The 16,360-nt window shown below is 47.7% G+C and overlaps 1 protein-coding gene across 1 annotated transcript in view; it reads right to left on the bottom strand.

Annotated features, from left to right (window-relative positions):
- LOC147098983 (uncharacterized) overlaps positions 1–16,260 on the bottom strand; it is a 411,709-nt gene extending 395,449 nt beyond the window's left edge. Inside the window, exon 1 of the mRNA XM_085969501.1 lies at positions 13,279–16,260. Coding sequence (XP_085825627.1) covers positions 13,279–13,361 — 83 coding nt within the window. The 5' untranslated portion in view covers positions 13,362–16,260. The remainder of the gene's footprint in view (positions 1–13,278) is intronic.
- Between the last annotated feature and the right edge of the window lie 100 nt (positions 16,261–16,360).

Here is a 16,360-nt window from a genome sequence, read left to right as displayed (position 1 = left end):
CATAAAACAAAATAGTAAAATATTTTACAGGCACATCAATAAAAAAAGGAAGGTTGGGATGGGAATAGGGCCATTAAGGGATAGACAGGATAATACCACAGGTAATGATAGATGGCAGAAATAGTAAATAATTATTTTGCTTCAGTATTTAACAAAGAGATAGAACAGGTGGATATGACATTGGATGATGAGATTAGTAATGAGATAAGTGCATTTAAAATAAAAAGAGGGGCTATATCAAATAAACTAATCAAACTCAAAGAGGCTAAAACCCCTGGTCCAGATGGATTACATCTGCGCATTTTAGAAGAATCTAGGGAAGAGATAGCAGAGGCATTACTACACATATTTAATAATTCGTTTGAAAAAGTGTAGTGCCAGAGGACTGGTGGATAGCTAACGTAATACCTATATTTAAGGGGGATAGAACATGTCCAAGGAATTATTAACATCGGTGGTAGAAAAAATAATGGAATCCCTACTAAAGGAGAAAATAGAAGAACATCTAGAAACCAAAAACATAGTAATGAATAGTCAGTATGGATTTCAAAAGGGAAAGTCTTCCTTGACCAACTTCATTGAATTTTTTGAAGACATTACAGAGAGAGTAGACAATGGTAATGCAGTGGATGTAATTTATCTAGATTTTCAAAAGGCCTTCGCTAAGGTACCCCATAATAGACTGATGAGCAAGGTCAGAGAATGCGGAGTCAGGGGACAAGTAGTAAAATAGATTGCTAGCTGGCTTCAAGACAGAAAACAGAGAGTAGGGGTAAAAGGTAGCTATTCACAGTGGCAGAAGGTGGGTAGTGGTGTTCCACCAGGATCAGTGCTGGGGCCACTGTTAGTCACAATTTATATTAACGATTTAGACTTTGGAATCAAAAGCACAATTTCTAAATTTGCGGATGACACCAAATTGTGGGAGATGGTCAATACCGAGGAGGACTGCAACAAATTATAGGAGGACATTAATAAGCTTGAAGAATGGGCAGTTCAACACAGATAAATGTGAGGTATTACATTTTGGTAGGAAGAATAGGGGGGTCACTTATTACTTGCAGGGTGCGAGTCTGGGTGGGGTAGAAAAACAAAGGGATCTCAGAGTACAAATACACAAATGACTAAAACTTGCGACACAGGTTAGCAAGGCCATAAAAAAAGCAAACCAAGCACTAGGGCTTAACTCTAGAGGTATAGAATTGAAAACTAGGGAAGTTATGCTAAACCTGTATCAGATCCCATAGGATGGGAGGAAATCTCTTCTCCCTTGTTTACAAACAGGTAACCAAATGAGCTAAATAGTGTCAAAACACAACATTGGCATGATGTTGTCATGATAAAAGCAGTCACTGTCTCTCTCTCCCCCAAAATGGTTTGTTAAATATTTAATTGTGAAGAGTACCTCAGCTTGCAAGAGGGAAGTACAGTGAGTGATGTGCATTGATCCCTGTATCAGACCTTTAGTACAGGGGTAACTGCAGTGAGTGATGTGCATTGATCTCTGTATCAGGCCTTTAGTACAGGCGTAACTGCAGTGAGTGATGTGCATTGATCGCTGTATCAGGCCTTTAGTACAGGGGTAACTGCAGTGAGTGATGTGCATTGATCCCTGTATCAGGCCTTTAGTACAGGGGTAACTGCAGTGAGTGATGTGCATTGATCCCTGTATCAGGCCTTTAGTACAGGGGTAACTGCAGTGAGTGATGTGCATTGATCCCTGTATCAGGCCTTTAGTACAGGGGTAACTGCAGTGAGTGATGTGCATTGATCTCTGTATCAGGCCTTTAGTACAGGGGTAACTGCAGTGAGTGATGTGCATTGATCCCTGTATCAGGCCTTTAGTACAGGGGTAACTGCAGTGAGTGATGTGCATTGATCCCTGTATCAGGCCTTTAGTACAGGGGTAACTGCAGTGAGTGATGTGCATTGATCGCTGTATCAGGCCTTTAGTACAGGGGTAACTGCAGTGAGTGATGTGCACTGATCCCTGTATCAGGCCTTTAGTACAGGGGTAACTGCAGTGAGTGATGTGCATTGATCCCTGTATCAGGCCTTTAGTACAGGGGTAACTGCAGTGAGTGATGTGCATTGATCGCTGTATCAGGCCTTTAGTACAGGGGTAACTGCAGTGAATGATGTGCACTGATCCCTGTATCAGGCCTTTAGTACAGGGGTAACTGCAGTGAGTGATGTGCATTGATCCCTGTATCAGGCCTTTAGTACAGGGGTAACTGCAGTGAGTGATGTGCATTGATCGCTGTATCAGGCCTTTAGTACAGGGGTAACTGCAGTGAGTGATGTGCACTGATCCCTGTATCAGGCCTTTAGTAGAGGGGTAACTGCAGTGAATGATGTGCATTGATCCCTGTATCAGGCCTTTAGTACAGGGGTAACTGCAGTGAGTGATGTGCATTGCTGAAAACACTCCCAGGTGACCGCAGGTGTCAGCCATGGCTCAGTGTTAACACTCTTGCCGAAGTCAGAAGGTTGGGGGTTCAAGTCCCACTCCAGGAAGGTGAGCACAAAAATCCAGGCTGACACTCCAGTGCAGTACTGAGGGAGTGCTGCACTGTCGGACGTGCCATCTTTCAGATGAGACATTAAACCGAGGCCCCATCTGCCCTCTCAGAGAAGAGCAGGGGAGTTATCCCCGGTGTCCTGGCCAATATTTATCCCTCAATCAAAATCACTAAAACAGATTATCTGGTCATTATCATGTTGCTGTTTGTGGGAGCTTGCTGTGCGCAAATTGGCTGCTGCATTTCCTACATTACAACAGTGGCTACACTTCAAAAGTACTTCATTGGCTGTAAAGCGCTTTGGGACGTCCAGAGGTTGTGAAAGACGCTACAGAAATGCAAGTTTTTTCTTTCTTATGGGCATAGCTGCTGCATTCAAAGAGCAATGAGCTAGAGGAGCAGAAAGGGACTAATGCAGTTTGGTGAAATCAGTCACAGCCTGAACTCAATGCTCCTCAGGGATAAGTTTCACAGCAGGTCATTACAACACAGACTGTTATCAATGTGCCTGTGGTAAACCACTGTTATACCTGCCTGTGTGGGTGTTTGTATTCCACTGTGTACATGTCTGTACATGCCTCGGCTGACTCCTCCCACGAGTCCAGGTATAAAGGTGACTGCTCCACAGTCCCTCTGTATTCTGGACTGGTCGACCACTCGAGGTACACCTTCATTCTCTTGTTAATAAAAGCCTGTTAGTTACTCGCTTAACCTCAGTCTTTTGAGTAATTGATAGCGCATCAATTTTATTAACAAGTTTTTTTATAATGGAGAAGATCCTCACACCAGCATGCCTGGACTTAGACCATCGGGAGGCGGACGCATCCACCAAGTTTGCTCACTGGCTTAGGTGCTTTGAAAGATTCCTGATCGCCTCTGCTGCAACGGTCAAATCGGATGAGGACAAACTGGATGTCCTGACCTCCAAAGTGAACCACCGAGCGTACTCGGTCATCCAGGACGCGACCTCGTACACGGCTGCTCTCAAGCTCCTCAAGGACCAGTACACGCGCCCAGTGAACGAGGTGTACGCCAGGCACCTCCTGGGGAGTCGTAAACAACAACCTGGGGAATCGACCGAGGGATACCTTCAGGCACTGTCTGTGCTTGGCCGGGCCTGTGGTTGTAAGGATGTAAAGGCCGCCGTGTACACAGAGGAACTTATCCGGGACGCTTTTGTAGCGGGCCACAGGTCCAATTACACCCGACAGCGACTGTTGGAGCAGAGTGACCTCGATCTCAACAAGGCCTCTGAACTCGCACTATCATTGGACGCAGCCTATCGGGGCATAGATGCCTACTCCTCTGCACCGTGGACGCCGCGGGGAACGACAGCCTGGGACACGGTAGGACCGTCTCATAGCGCCGTGCCACCCCAGCCCTGTTCCTGGGACTAGGGACAGGGTCACTGGCAAGGCTTGGAAGCTAAGCAGAGCCAGGCCTGGTTAGTACCTGGAGGGGTGACCATCAGGGAAGACCAGGTGCAGAAGGTCACGGAAGGAGCCCCGAGGAGGGGCGGTTGGTGAGAAGGTCACGGAAGGAGCCCCGGGAGGGGCGGCTGGTGAGCAGGCCCGGGCGTTGGGCTGAAGATTGTCGGACAGGAGGAATGGTGGAAATGGAATGGCGGCGCGCACAGACGCAGCGGCTTTGCTTCTCCCAGGACGGTGCTATTTACGTTTAATGTTAATGTTATTTGTACTGGACTCATGGGAGCTTGCAAGATCACATTTCGTTGTTCATGTACTTGTGCATTGTACAATGACAATAAAGTTGAATTATTATTATTATTATTATTATTATCCCAGCAACGGCCCAACTATCGCAGCAGTGTCCCAAGGCCAGAAATGTTACTTCTGTGGCCAGGCCAAACACCCCAGAGCGCGCTGCCCGGCGAAAAATGCGATCTGCTCGGGCTGCGGGAAGAAGGGACACTACGCCAGCGTCTGCAGGGCCAAAGCCACCCCGAACCCCAGCAGCGCCGCGTGTGGGCCGTGCGGGCCGCTATCTTGGGCCTCCCCAGCCATGTGCGAACCACCGGAACAGCAGCCATTTTGGACGCCTCCAGCCACATGGGGATCATGGACGCCGCCATCTTGGACGCCAGCTGGGACGCAGCAGGCCCCCAACACCGCCTCATCTGATACCCGCAGCGACACACCGACCCCTACGCTGGCCTCCGTTACGCTGGACCAAGCGAGACCGCACCAACTGGCCCGGTCCACAATGGACATTAAGGTAAATGGTCACGAAACAACCTGCCTTTTTGACTCTGGGAGCACGGAGAGCTTCATCCACCCCGACACGGTGCGGCGTTGCTCTCTCCCAGTCCTGCCTGCGCACCAGCGGATTTCTATGGCCTCCGAGTCCCAGTCGGCGGACATTGGCGGCTACTGCGTGGTGACACTCTTAGTAGACGGGACTGTGTACGATAATTTTAAACTTCTGGTCCTGCCCCACCTCTGCGCTGCCGTTCTACTGGGGTTAGATTTTCAGTGCCACCTTAAAAGTGTTACGATGGCGTACGGTGGACCCCTCCCCCCACTCACAGTCCGCAGCCAGCAGCTTCCAAATTGCCCGCCGCGCACCAGGTGCAACCTCTCCACACTCAGAGTCACCCCCCCACCCCCCCCCACCCCACTGTTTGCTAACCTCACCCCCGACTGTAAGCCCATCGCCACAAAGAGCAGGCGATACAGTGCCAGGGACAGGGTTTTCATTAAAACCGAAGTGGAGCGGCTCCTGAAGGAGGGGATTATTGAGGGCAGCACCAGCCCCTGGCGAGCCCAGGTTGTGGTCGTTAAGACCGGCGAGAAGCAGCGCCTGGTCATCGACTACAGCCAGACAATAAATCGCTACACCCTGCTGGACGCTTACCCACTCCCCCGCATAGCTGATATGGTCAACCAGATCACACAGTACCGCGTCTTCTCGACCATTGACCTGAAATCAGCGTACCACCAGCTCCCTATCCGCCCTGAGGACCGCCAGTATACTGCCTTTGAGGCAAACGGCCGCCTCTATCACTTCCTTAGGGTTCCCTTTGGCGTCACCAACGGGGTCTCCGTCTTCCAAAGGGAGATGGACCGGATGGTCGATCAAAATGCGTTGCAGGCCACTTTCCCATATCTGGACAATGTGACCATCTGCGGCCATGACTTGCAGGACCATGACGCAAACCTCGAAAAATTCCTCTGCACCGCCCAACTCCTGAACCTGACATATAACAAGGAGAAGTGCATATTCTGCACAACCCGCCTCGCCATCCTTGGCTGTGTTGTGGAACATGGAGTCATCGGTCCCGACCCGGACGCGTCCCCTTATGGAACTCCCACTGCCCCAAGGCCCTGAAGAGGTGCCTAGGGTTTTTCTCCTATTACGCCCAGTGGGTCCCCTACTATGCGGACAAGGCCCGTCTGCTGATCAAGTCCACCTCTTTTCCCTTGACGGCAGAGGCCCGCTTAGCCTTCCACCGTATCAAGGAAGACATTGCCAAAGCTACCATGCACGCAGTGGACGAATCCATCCCCTTCCAGGTGGAAAGCGACGCGTCCGACTTTGCCCTGGCCGCTACCCTTAATCAGGCGGGGAGACCCGTGGCCTTCTTTTCACGAACCCTCCAGGGCCCGGAGACCAGACACTCCGCTGTTGAGAAGGAGGCCCAGGCTATTGTGGAGGCTGTGCGTCATTGGAGGCGCTACCTGGCCGGAAAACGATTTACCCTGCTCATTGACCAGCGTTCAGTTGCTTTTATGTTTAACAACAAGCAGAGGGGCAAAATCAAAAACGACAAGATCTTGAGGTGGAGAATCGAACTTTCCACCTACAATTACGAGATCTTGTACCGGCCCGGGAAGCTCAATGAACCCCCGGATGCTCTAACGCGTGGCACCTGCGCCAGCGCGCAGATCGATAGACTGCGGGCCCTCCACAATGACCTCTGCCACCCGGGGGTCACCAGGTTCTTCCACTTCATCAAGGCCCGCAACCTGCCTTACTCCATTGAGGAGGTCAGGACCATGACCAGGAACTGCCAAGTCTGCGCTGAGTGCAAACCGCACTTTTATAGACCAGACAGGGCTCACCTGATAAAAGCCACTCGCCCCTTCGAGCGCCTGAGCATTGATTTTAAAGGGCCTCTCCCCTCCTCCAACCGCAATGTGTACTTCCTCAACATTATTGATGAATACTCCCGTTTCCCGTTCGCCATCCCCTGCCCGGACATGACCAGTGCCACGGTCATTAAATGTCTGAACGACCTCTTCACCCTGTTCGGTTTCCCCAGCTATATTCATAGCGACCGGGGCTCATCGTTTATGAGCGACGAACTCCGCCAGTACCTGCTCGCTAGGGGTATTGCCACAAGCAGGACCACCAGTTACAACCCCCGGGGAAATGGACAGGTGGAAAGAGAGAATACGACAGTTTGGAAGGCCGCCCTGCTAGCCTTAAAGTCTAGGGGCCTTCCGACCTCCCGCTGGCAGGATGTGCTCCCCGATGCGCTCCACTCTATTCGGTCACTGCTCTGCACTGCCACTAACGCCACCCCTCATGAGAAAATGTTTGTCTTCCCAAGGAAGTCCACATCGGGGACATCGCTACCGCCATGGCTGATGTCCCCAGGGCCGGTCCTACTGAGAAGACACGTGAGGACCCATAAAACGGACCCCCTGGTCGAGAGGGTCGACCTCCTCCATGCCAACCCCCAGTATGCTTAAATTGCGTACCCGGACGGGCGGGAGGACACAGTCTCCATACGAGACCTCGCACCCTCGGGGGCCCCAGTAACCCACTACCCCCGATCCAATATCCAACCCCAGCAGACGGCACGCCTGGGCCCCGCGACCCGCTCGACACCCACGAGGACTACACACCAGTGCCCCAGCCTACGCGGGACTCGACGCCGGAAGCTTCACTACCCCTGCCGTCACCACGTCGATCACAGCGGCAGACAAAACCTCCGGAGAGACTCCAATACACAAACTTTTAATACACTTCACCCCGCCGGACTCATTTTTAAACAAGGGGTGAATGTGGTAAACCACTGTTATACCTGCCTGTGTGGGTGTTTGTATTCCACTGTGTACATGTCTGTACATGCCTCGGCTGACTCCTCCCACGAGTCCAGGTATAAAGGTGACTGCTCCACAGTCCCTCTGTATTCTGGACTGGTCGACCACTCGAGGCACACCTTCATTCTCTTGTTAATAAAAGCCTGTTAGTTACTCGCTTAACCTCAGTCTTTTAAGTAATTGATAGCGCATCAGTGCCGTTGCAGCTGCATAAGAATTTCTTGCAAAATGGGTACATGGCAGGCAAATAAAATACCATGCAGCACTGTAAAATGAGGCAGGCCTGGAACTGGCCACACACCAGTTAAAAATGTAGTAGCTTCATGTGAAAGTGTTTGAGCTTCTGCCTGTCCAGAAAATTTGCTAAACGGGTCATTTTGCTACAAGGGACCAGTTAATAATTTTGATGCGCTTTGCTTCACTGCATTGCACATATGCAAGATGCCACGTGATTTACTGGAAGTCATTGCCCCTTTAAGGAAGGATTCTGCATAAACGTGATAAGAGATTGGCCTGGATTTTACAGTGGTAATGACGGCGAAACTTTCAGCGTTCGCCATCGCTACCCCTCTGAAACTGACCATAACTTCAGGAATTAGCACATGCGCAGATAAACATGGAAATTCCTTGTGGGCAGCTTTCTTCAAGGTCAGCAGCAATCGCCGTCGCTTTGCCACTGACCGCATATTCCAGGCTGTTATGTTTAGAAACATAGAAAAATAGGAACAGGCGTAGGCCATTCGGCCCTTCGAGCCTGCTCCGCCATTCAATATGATCATGGCTGATCCTTTATCTCAATACCATATTCCCGCTCTCTCCCCATACCCCTTGATGTCCTTTGTGTCTAGAAATCTAAATCTATCTCCTTCTTAAATATATTCAGTGACTTGGCCTCCACAGCCTTCAGTGGTAGAGAATTTCACAGGTTCACCACCCACTGAGTGAAGAAATTTCTCATCTCAGTCTTAAATGTCCTACCCTGTATCCTGAGACTGTGACCCCTCGTTCTAGACCCCCCAGCCAAGGAAAACATCCTCCCCGCATCCAGTCTGTCTAGCCCTGTCAGAATTTTATACGTTTCAATGAGATCCCCTCATTCTTCTAAACTCTAGTGCACACAGTACTCCAGGTGTGGTCTTACCAAGGTCCTGTATAACGGTAGTAAGACATCCTTGCTCCTGTACTCAAATCCTCTTGCAATGAAGGCCAACATACCATTTGCCTTCCTAACTGCTTGCTGCACCTGCATGTTTGCTTTCAGTGACTGGTGTACAAGGACACCCAGGTCCCTTTGTACATCAACATTTCCCAATCTATCACCATTTAAATGGTTTAACTTGTATACAAACTTGGTTGGACCACACTTAAGAGTACTGTGCAGTGTTCTGGTCTCCATATTACAAAAAGGATATAGAGGCACTGGAGAAGGTGAAAAAAAGATTTACAAGGATGAACTGAGAGGTTACACCTATCAGGAAGGACTGAACAGGCTGGGCTTTTCTCTAGAAATGAGAAGACTGAGGGATGACCTAATAGAGGTCTATAAGATTATGAAGGGGTTTGATAGGGTAGACGTAGAGAAATTGTTTCCACTTGTGGGGGAGTCCAAAACTTTGGTCATAAATATAAGATAGTCACTAATAAATCCAGTAGGGAATTCAGGAGAAACTTCTTTACCCAGAGAGTGGTGAGAATGTGGAACTCACTACCACAGGGAGTGGTTGAGTCGAATAATATAGATGCATTTAAAGGGAAGCTGGATAAACACGAGGGAGAAAGGAATAGAAGGTTATGCTGTTAGGGTGAAGAGGGATGGGAGGAGGCTTGTGTGGAGCATAAGCACTTTAAATTAAAAGGTATGACTGTAGATAAGCAGTGGCAAACATTTAAAGAAATATTCCAAAATTCTCAATATACATTGCATTGAGAAATAAAAACTCGACGGGAAAAGTGATCCATCCATGGCAAACTAAAGGAGTTAAGGATAGTAATAGGTTACATAGAAACATAGAAGATAGGAGCAGGAGTAGGCCATTCGGCCCCTCAAGCCTGCTCCGCCATTCAATGCGATCATGGCTGATCATCCAAATTCAGTACCCGGTCCCTGCTTTCTCCCCATACCCCTTGATCCCTTTAGCCTTAAGAAATATATCCAACTCCTTCTTAAATATATTTAATGTATTGGCCTCTACTGCCTTCTGTGGTAGAGAATTCCACAGGTTCACCACTCTCTGGGTGAAGAAATTCCTCCTCATCTCAGTCCTAAATGGCCTACCCCTTATCCTTAGACTGTGACCCCTGGTTCTGGACTCCCCGACCATCGGGAACATCCTTCCTGCATCTAGTCTGTCCAGTCCTGTCAGAATTTTATAAGTTTCAATGAGATCCCCTCTCATTCTTCTAAACTCCCGTGAGTACAAGCCCAATCGACCCAATCTCTCCTCATACGTCATTCCTGCCATCCCAGGTATCAGCCTGGTGAATCTTCGCTGAACTCTCGTTAAAAGAGGCTAACAATGTTGTGATGAATAGTAGTAAGCCTGAGGATTGAGAGAGCTTTAGAAACCAGCAAAGGATGACCAAAAAACTGATAAAAAGGGAGAAAATAAAAATGAGAGTCAACTTGCAAGAAATATAAAAACAGATTGTAAGATCTTCTACAAGTATGTAAAAAGGAAGAGAGTAGCAAAAGTAAGCATTGGTCCCTTAGAGGCTGAAACAGGAGAAATTATAATGAAATGGCAGACACTTTAAGCAAATATTTTGTATTTGTCTTCACAGTAGAAGACACAAAAAGCATACCAAAACTAGTGGGGAACCAAGAAGCTAATGAGGAACTTAAAGTAGAGAAAAAGTACTTGAGAAAGTAATGGGAATCAAAGCTGACAAATCCCCTGGGCCTGACGGCCTACATCCTAGGTTTCTAAAAGAGGCGGCTGCAGAGATAGTGGATGCATTGGTTACGATCTTCCAAGATTCTCTGGATTTTGGAACGGTCCCAGCAGATAGGAAGGTAGCAAATGTAACCCCGCTATTCAAGAAAGAAGGGAGAGAAAAAAACGGGGAACTACAGGCCAGTAAACCGGATGTCAGTTGTCGGGAAAATGCTAGAATCTATTATTAAGGAAATGGTAACAGGGCATTTAGAAAATCATAAAATTAGGCAGACTCAACGTGGTTTTATGAAAGGGAAATCGTGTTCAACAAATTTATTCGAATTTTTTGAGGATGTAACTAGCAGGGGAACTAAAGGGGAACCAGCGGATGTAGTATATTTGGATTTCCAAAAGGCATTCAATAAGGTGCCACATAAAAGGATGTTATGCAAGATAAGAGCTCATGGGGTTAGGGGTAATATATTAGCACGAACAGAAAACAGAAACTAGGGATGGACAGGTCATTTTCAGGTTGGCAGGCTGTAACTAGTGGGATGCCGCAAGGATCAGTGCTTGGGCCTCAGCTATTTAGTTTATATTAATGACTTAGGTGAACAGACCAAATGCATGTTCCAAGTTTGCTGCTGATACAAAGCTAGGTGGGAAAGTAAGCTGGGAGAAGGGCACAAAGAGGCTGCAAGGGGATCTAGACAGATTAAATGAGTGGGCAATAAGGTGGCAGATGGAGTATAATGTGGGGAAATGGGAGGTTATTCACTTTGGTAGGAAGAATCGAAACACAGAATATTTTTTAAATGGTGAGGAACTATTAAATGTTGGTGTTCAGAGAGACGTGGGTGTCCTCGTACAGGAAACACAGAGTTAGCATGCAGGTACAGCAAGCAATTAGGAAGGCAAATAGCATGTTGGCCTTTATTGCAAGGGGGTTGGAGTGCAAGTAGGGGGCATGATAAAGAATTTACAGATGATACAAAAATTGGCCATGTGGTTGACAGGAAGAGGAAAGCTTTAGACTGCAGGAAGATATCAATGAACTGGTCAGTTGGGCAGAAAAGTAGCAAATGGAATTCAATCTGGAAAAGTGTGAGGTAATGCTTTTGGGGAGGGGCAACAAGGCAAGGGAATACACAATTCACGGGAGGATATTGAGAGGTGTGGAGGAACAGAGGGACCTCGGAGTGTATGTCCACAGATCCTTAAAGGTAGGAGAGGTCGACAAAGTAGTTAAAAAGGCGTGCGGAATGTTTTCCTTTATTAGCCGAGGCATAGAATATAAGAGCAGGGAAGTTATGCTTGAACTGTATAAAACACTAGTTAGGCCACAGCTAGAGTACTGCGTGCAGTTCTGGTCACCACATCACAGGAAGGATGTGATTGCACTAGAGAGGGTACAGAGGAGATTTATGAGGATGTTGTCAGGACTGGAGAGTTTTACCTATGAGGAAAGATTGGATAGGCTGAGGTTGTTTTCTTTGGAACAGAGGAGGCTGAGGGGAGATTTAATTGAGATGTATAAAATTATGAGGGGCCTAGATAGATTGGATAGGAAGGACTTATTTCCCTTAGCAGAGAGGTCAATAACCAGGGGGCATAGATTTAAAGTAATTGGTAGAAGGATTAGAGGGGAGATGAGGGAAAAAAATTCACCCAGAAGGTGGTGGGGGTCTGGAACTCACTGCCCGAAAGGGTGGTGGAGGCAGAAACCCTCATCACATTTAAAAAGTACTTGGATGTGCACTTGAAGAGCCGTAACCTACAGGGCTACGGACCGAGTGCTGGAAAGTGGGATTAGGCTGGATAGCTCTTTTCCGAACGGCACAGACACGATGGGCCGAATGGCTTCCTTCTGTGTCGTAATTTTTCTATGATTCTAAGAGTAAAGAAGTCTTGCTACAATTGTACTGTGCACAGTTTTGGTCCTCTTATCTGAGGAACGATAAACTTGCCTTAGAGGCAGTGCAACAAAGGTTCACTAGATTGATTCCTGGTATGAGAGAGGAGAGATTGAGCCTATTACTCTCAAGTTTAAAAGAATGAGGGGTGATTTAATTGAAACATACAAGGTTCTGAGGAGGATTGGCAGGGTAGATGCTGAGAGGTTGTTTCCCCTGGCTGGAGGCATAGTCTCAGGATAAGGGGTCGTCCATTTAAGGATGAGATGAGGAGGAATTTCTTCACTCAAAGGGTTGTGAATTTTTGGAATTCTCTACCCCAAAGGGCTGTGATTGCTCAGTTGTTGAGTATATTCAAGGCCTAGATAGATTTTTGGACTCTAGGGGAATGGAGTGATATGGGGATTTGGGGGGGGGGGGGGGGGGTAGGGTAGGGGGGAAAGTGGAGTTGAGGTTAAAGATCAGCCATGATCTTATTGAATGGCGGAGCAGACCAGAGGGGCCATATGGCCTACTCTTGCTCCTAATTTGTATGTTCTTATGCCACCGGCATGGATCACTTGGCCCGAATGGCCTGTTTCTGTGCTGTTCCCTGTATAAACTCACAGGCTGTGTGTAATTTCAATCTTTGTTAGAAATTTGTGACAATACTGCACCCTTTAATCAATTTTTTTGCACAGTGTTCCCAATCCTTTCAAGGAATAAAGAATATTTTTAAAATGCATGAACTGAAAGTTTTAAACCCAATCATAAATTTCCACAAATTAAAATGCATTTTCCGTCGGCCATACTGGGTAATTGCGCGGTCTTCTGAACCTCTTTGAATGCTGGCCACCTGGTGCTTTCAGATAATATACAAAATAAAACATCAATTATTAAAGCTGGACTCTTGTTTCACCTGGTTGTCATCGCGACTGTAGTCTTTCCGATGTAGATCAAAGGCTTTGAAACAATTCTGGCACCTGCTCCTGTCAAAAACATTTGCTTCGAACTTCAAGCAGGCCAGTGGGTTGACAACAAACATGATCCCCGAATACTCACTCGGAGCCATCAAAACAAAAAGTTGGAAATTGCTTCGAAACAATAAATGCACGGTTGTACTTTCTTTGCAGTGTCCGATGATCTTGCCTCATGTCACTCCAACCGAGGACCCCAACAGCAAACTCCCTGCAGTCCACACCAGAGGCCAGTTACACAAATATCAACAAAAGATTTGCATCCTAGGCTCAATTTCTGAATCATTCGCCCAGAAATGCAGCAAGTCAGTAACTGTCCGTGTGGAAAACCCGTTGCAAACACTGAATCCTGAGAACAGTCCCGCACCATTCAGAAGCAACAATATTCCGACTGTGAAGTCTTGCCAAGAAATCCCCAACATTCTAAAATGCAGTTATTTAAAAGGCATTATTTTATTCTCTGTATTTGCTAAAGTCCGTGGTGAAAGAGATTTTTGTCGCCAAAAGAAATTAATTGCTGCAAACATTCATAAAGTCTAGGTTTCCAGTAAATTGCATTGCATAAAGTTGCCCGAGGCTCCTCCTGCAAAGACCCGGCATCTTTCGTTGTGCTTTCCAGACAGATTTTTAACAAGTTCTGACCTGACACAAACTTGCAGCTCACAGTACCTGTCGGTGCGGTGCGGCTCCGTCAGTGACTGTCAATCACCCGGCAGGACAGGACAGGGCTGGCCCACACTCATCCTCCTTGGCTGCCTGTGCTGTCCATGAGAGAACCGCCCCCGCCAGCCACGGAGCACGTCAGTGGGCGACGCTGGTGAGGTGGGGTGAAGTCTCCCGTTGTGCAGATGTTAAAGGGGCAGCGAAAAACTTGCTTTACACGACCTCAGGACCTCCCAAAGCACTTTACAGCCAATGAAGTACTTTTGAAGTGTAGTCACTGTAGGAAAGGCAGCAATCAACTTGCAAGCTCCTACAAACAGCAATGAGATAATGACCAGATAATTTTTTTGTGAGATGTTGGTTGAGGGATAAATATTGGCCAGGACAAGGGGGTTAACTCCCCTGCTCTCCTTCTTAACTGTGCCATGGGCTCTTTCACGTCCACCTGAGAGAGTAGACGGGGCCTCGGTTTAACGTCTCATCTGAAAGACGGCACCTCCGACAGTGCGGCACTCCCTCAGCACTGCGCTGGACGTCACCCTAGATTTTTGTGCTCAAGTCTATGGTGCGGGACTTGAACTACACAACCTTCTGACTCAGAGGCGAGGGTGCTGACGCTCCAACAGCATCTCCAATAGTGCAGCCCTCCCTCAGTACTGCACAGGAGTGAAGCAGGAGTGTGCTCAAGTCTCTCGAGTGGGACAGGAGACCAATTCAAAAAAAATGGCAACTACCCAATACCAATTCTTGTAGGTAAAACAGGCATTTAGGACTTGGGAAATGTTTGGTGTTGCTGCTGGGTGAAGATAGCAGGGAAATGATTCATTGTGAAACATGTAACTTCTTTTGGGGTGAGGGAAGTCACAAGAACATAAGATGTAGGAGCAGGAGTAGGTCATTCCGCCCCTCGAGCCTGCTCCGCCATTCAATAAGATCATGGCTGATCTGATCTTGGCCTCAATGCCACTTCCCTGCCCGCTCCCCATAACCCTCGACTCCCTTACCTTTCAAAAACCTGTCTATCTCCACCTTAAATATATTCAGTGACCCAGCCTCCACAGCTCTCTGGGGAAGAGAATTCCAAAGATTCACGACCCTCAGAGAAGAAATTCCTCCTCATTTCCGATTTAAAAGGGCGACCCCTTATTCTGAAATTATGCCCCCTAGTTCTAGATTCCCCCACGAGGGGAAACATCCTCTCTGCATCTACCCTGTCAAGCCCCTTCCGAATCTTACATGTTTCAATAAGATCCCCTCTCATTGCTCCAATGAGTATAGGCCCAACCTGCTCAACCTTTCTTCATAAGACAACCCCTTCATCTCCGGAATCCACCTCGTGAACCTTCTCTGAACTGCAATCTTCAAACAAAAACCTAGGGATTTAATGGCTCAGCACGACACTGACGCAGCAGAATAATTTTGTGCGCGTAATTCTGTACAACCGCGCTCATAGCAGGGAGCAAGAAAACATTACGTGTAGTTTTTCTATTAATGAGAAGAAATCAAGTGATCACAGCAAGTCTCTTGGTGTAGCAGGGTATTAAGTGAGAGGATTACTATACATCAAAATCACTTTGCAAGACATTTCCACACATCTTGCTTTGATTCTGTGAATACAGGTGCTGTAAACCTCTGCAGCTGATGCAGTGCTGAACCAAATCGTGTGGGTTGCCCAATGCGGATTCACATCGGTGAAACAGATGCACCGTCTGCAGAAGGATCAAATCCATTTGAGGAACAGATCAGCTACTAGGTGTGGACTGCAGCACGCGGCTAAAGCGAGTCGACATCTTGCTGCTGTTCAGCCGTGAAGCTTCAAAGCTCTGCCAGCCGATATGGGAAAATCAGTGGAGTCACATAGAAACATAGAAGATAGGAGCAGGAGTCGGCCATTTGGCCCCTCGAGCCTGCTCCACCATTCAATGCGATCATGGCTGATCATCCAAATTCAGTACCCTGTCCCTGCTTTCTCCCCATATCCCTTGATCCCCTTAGCCTTAAGAAATATATCCAACTCCTTCTTGAATATATTTAATGAATTGGCCTCAACTGTCTTCTGTGGTAGAGAATTCCCCAGGTTCACCACTCTCTGGGTGAAGAAATTCCTCCTCATCTCAGTCCTAAATGGCTTACCCCTTATCCTTAGACTGTGACCCCTGGTTCTGGACTCCCCCGCCATCGGGAACAGCCTTCCTGCATCTAGTCTGTCTAGTCCTGTTAGAATTTTATAAGTTTAAATGAGATCCCCTCTCATTCTTCTAAACTCTAGCGTGTGAGACGCGCACGCGGGTGCATACACAGGTGCACACACTAGGAGATGTAATAGTCACACAGACAGACCACAGAAGAACCTTACTCCAT

This window comes from Somniosus microcephalus, chromosome 28 (assembly GCF_052327205.1).
Source record: "Somniosus microcephalus isolate GS21.2 chromosome 28, FLI_Smic_1.0, whole genome shotgun sequence".
NCBI classification, from domain to species: Eukaryota; Metazoa; Chordata; class Chondrichthyes; order Squaliformes; family Somniosidae; genus Somniosus; species Somniosus microcephalus.
Note: the sequence above shows the minus strand (reverse complement) of the source record. Positions and strands in the feature narration are given on the sequence as shown.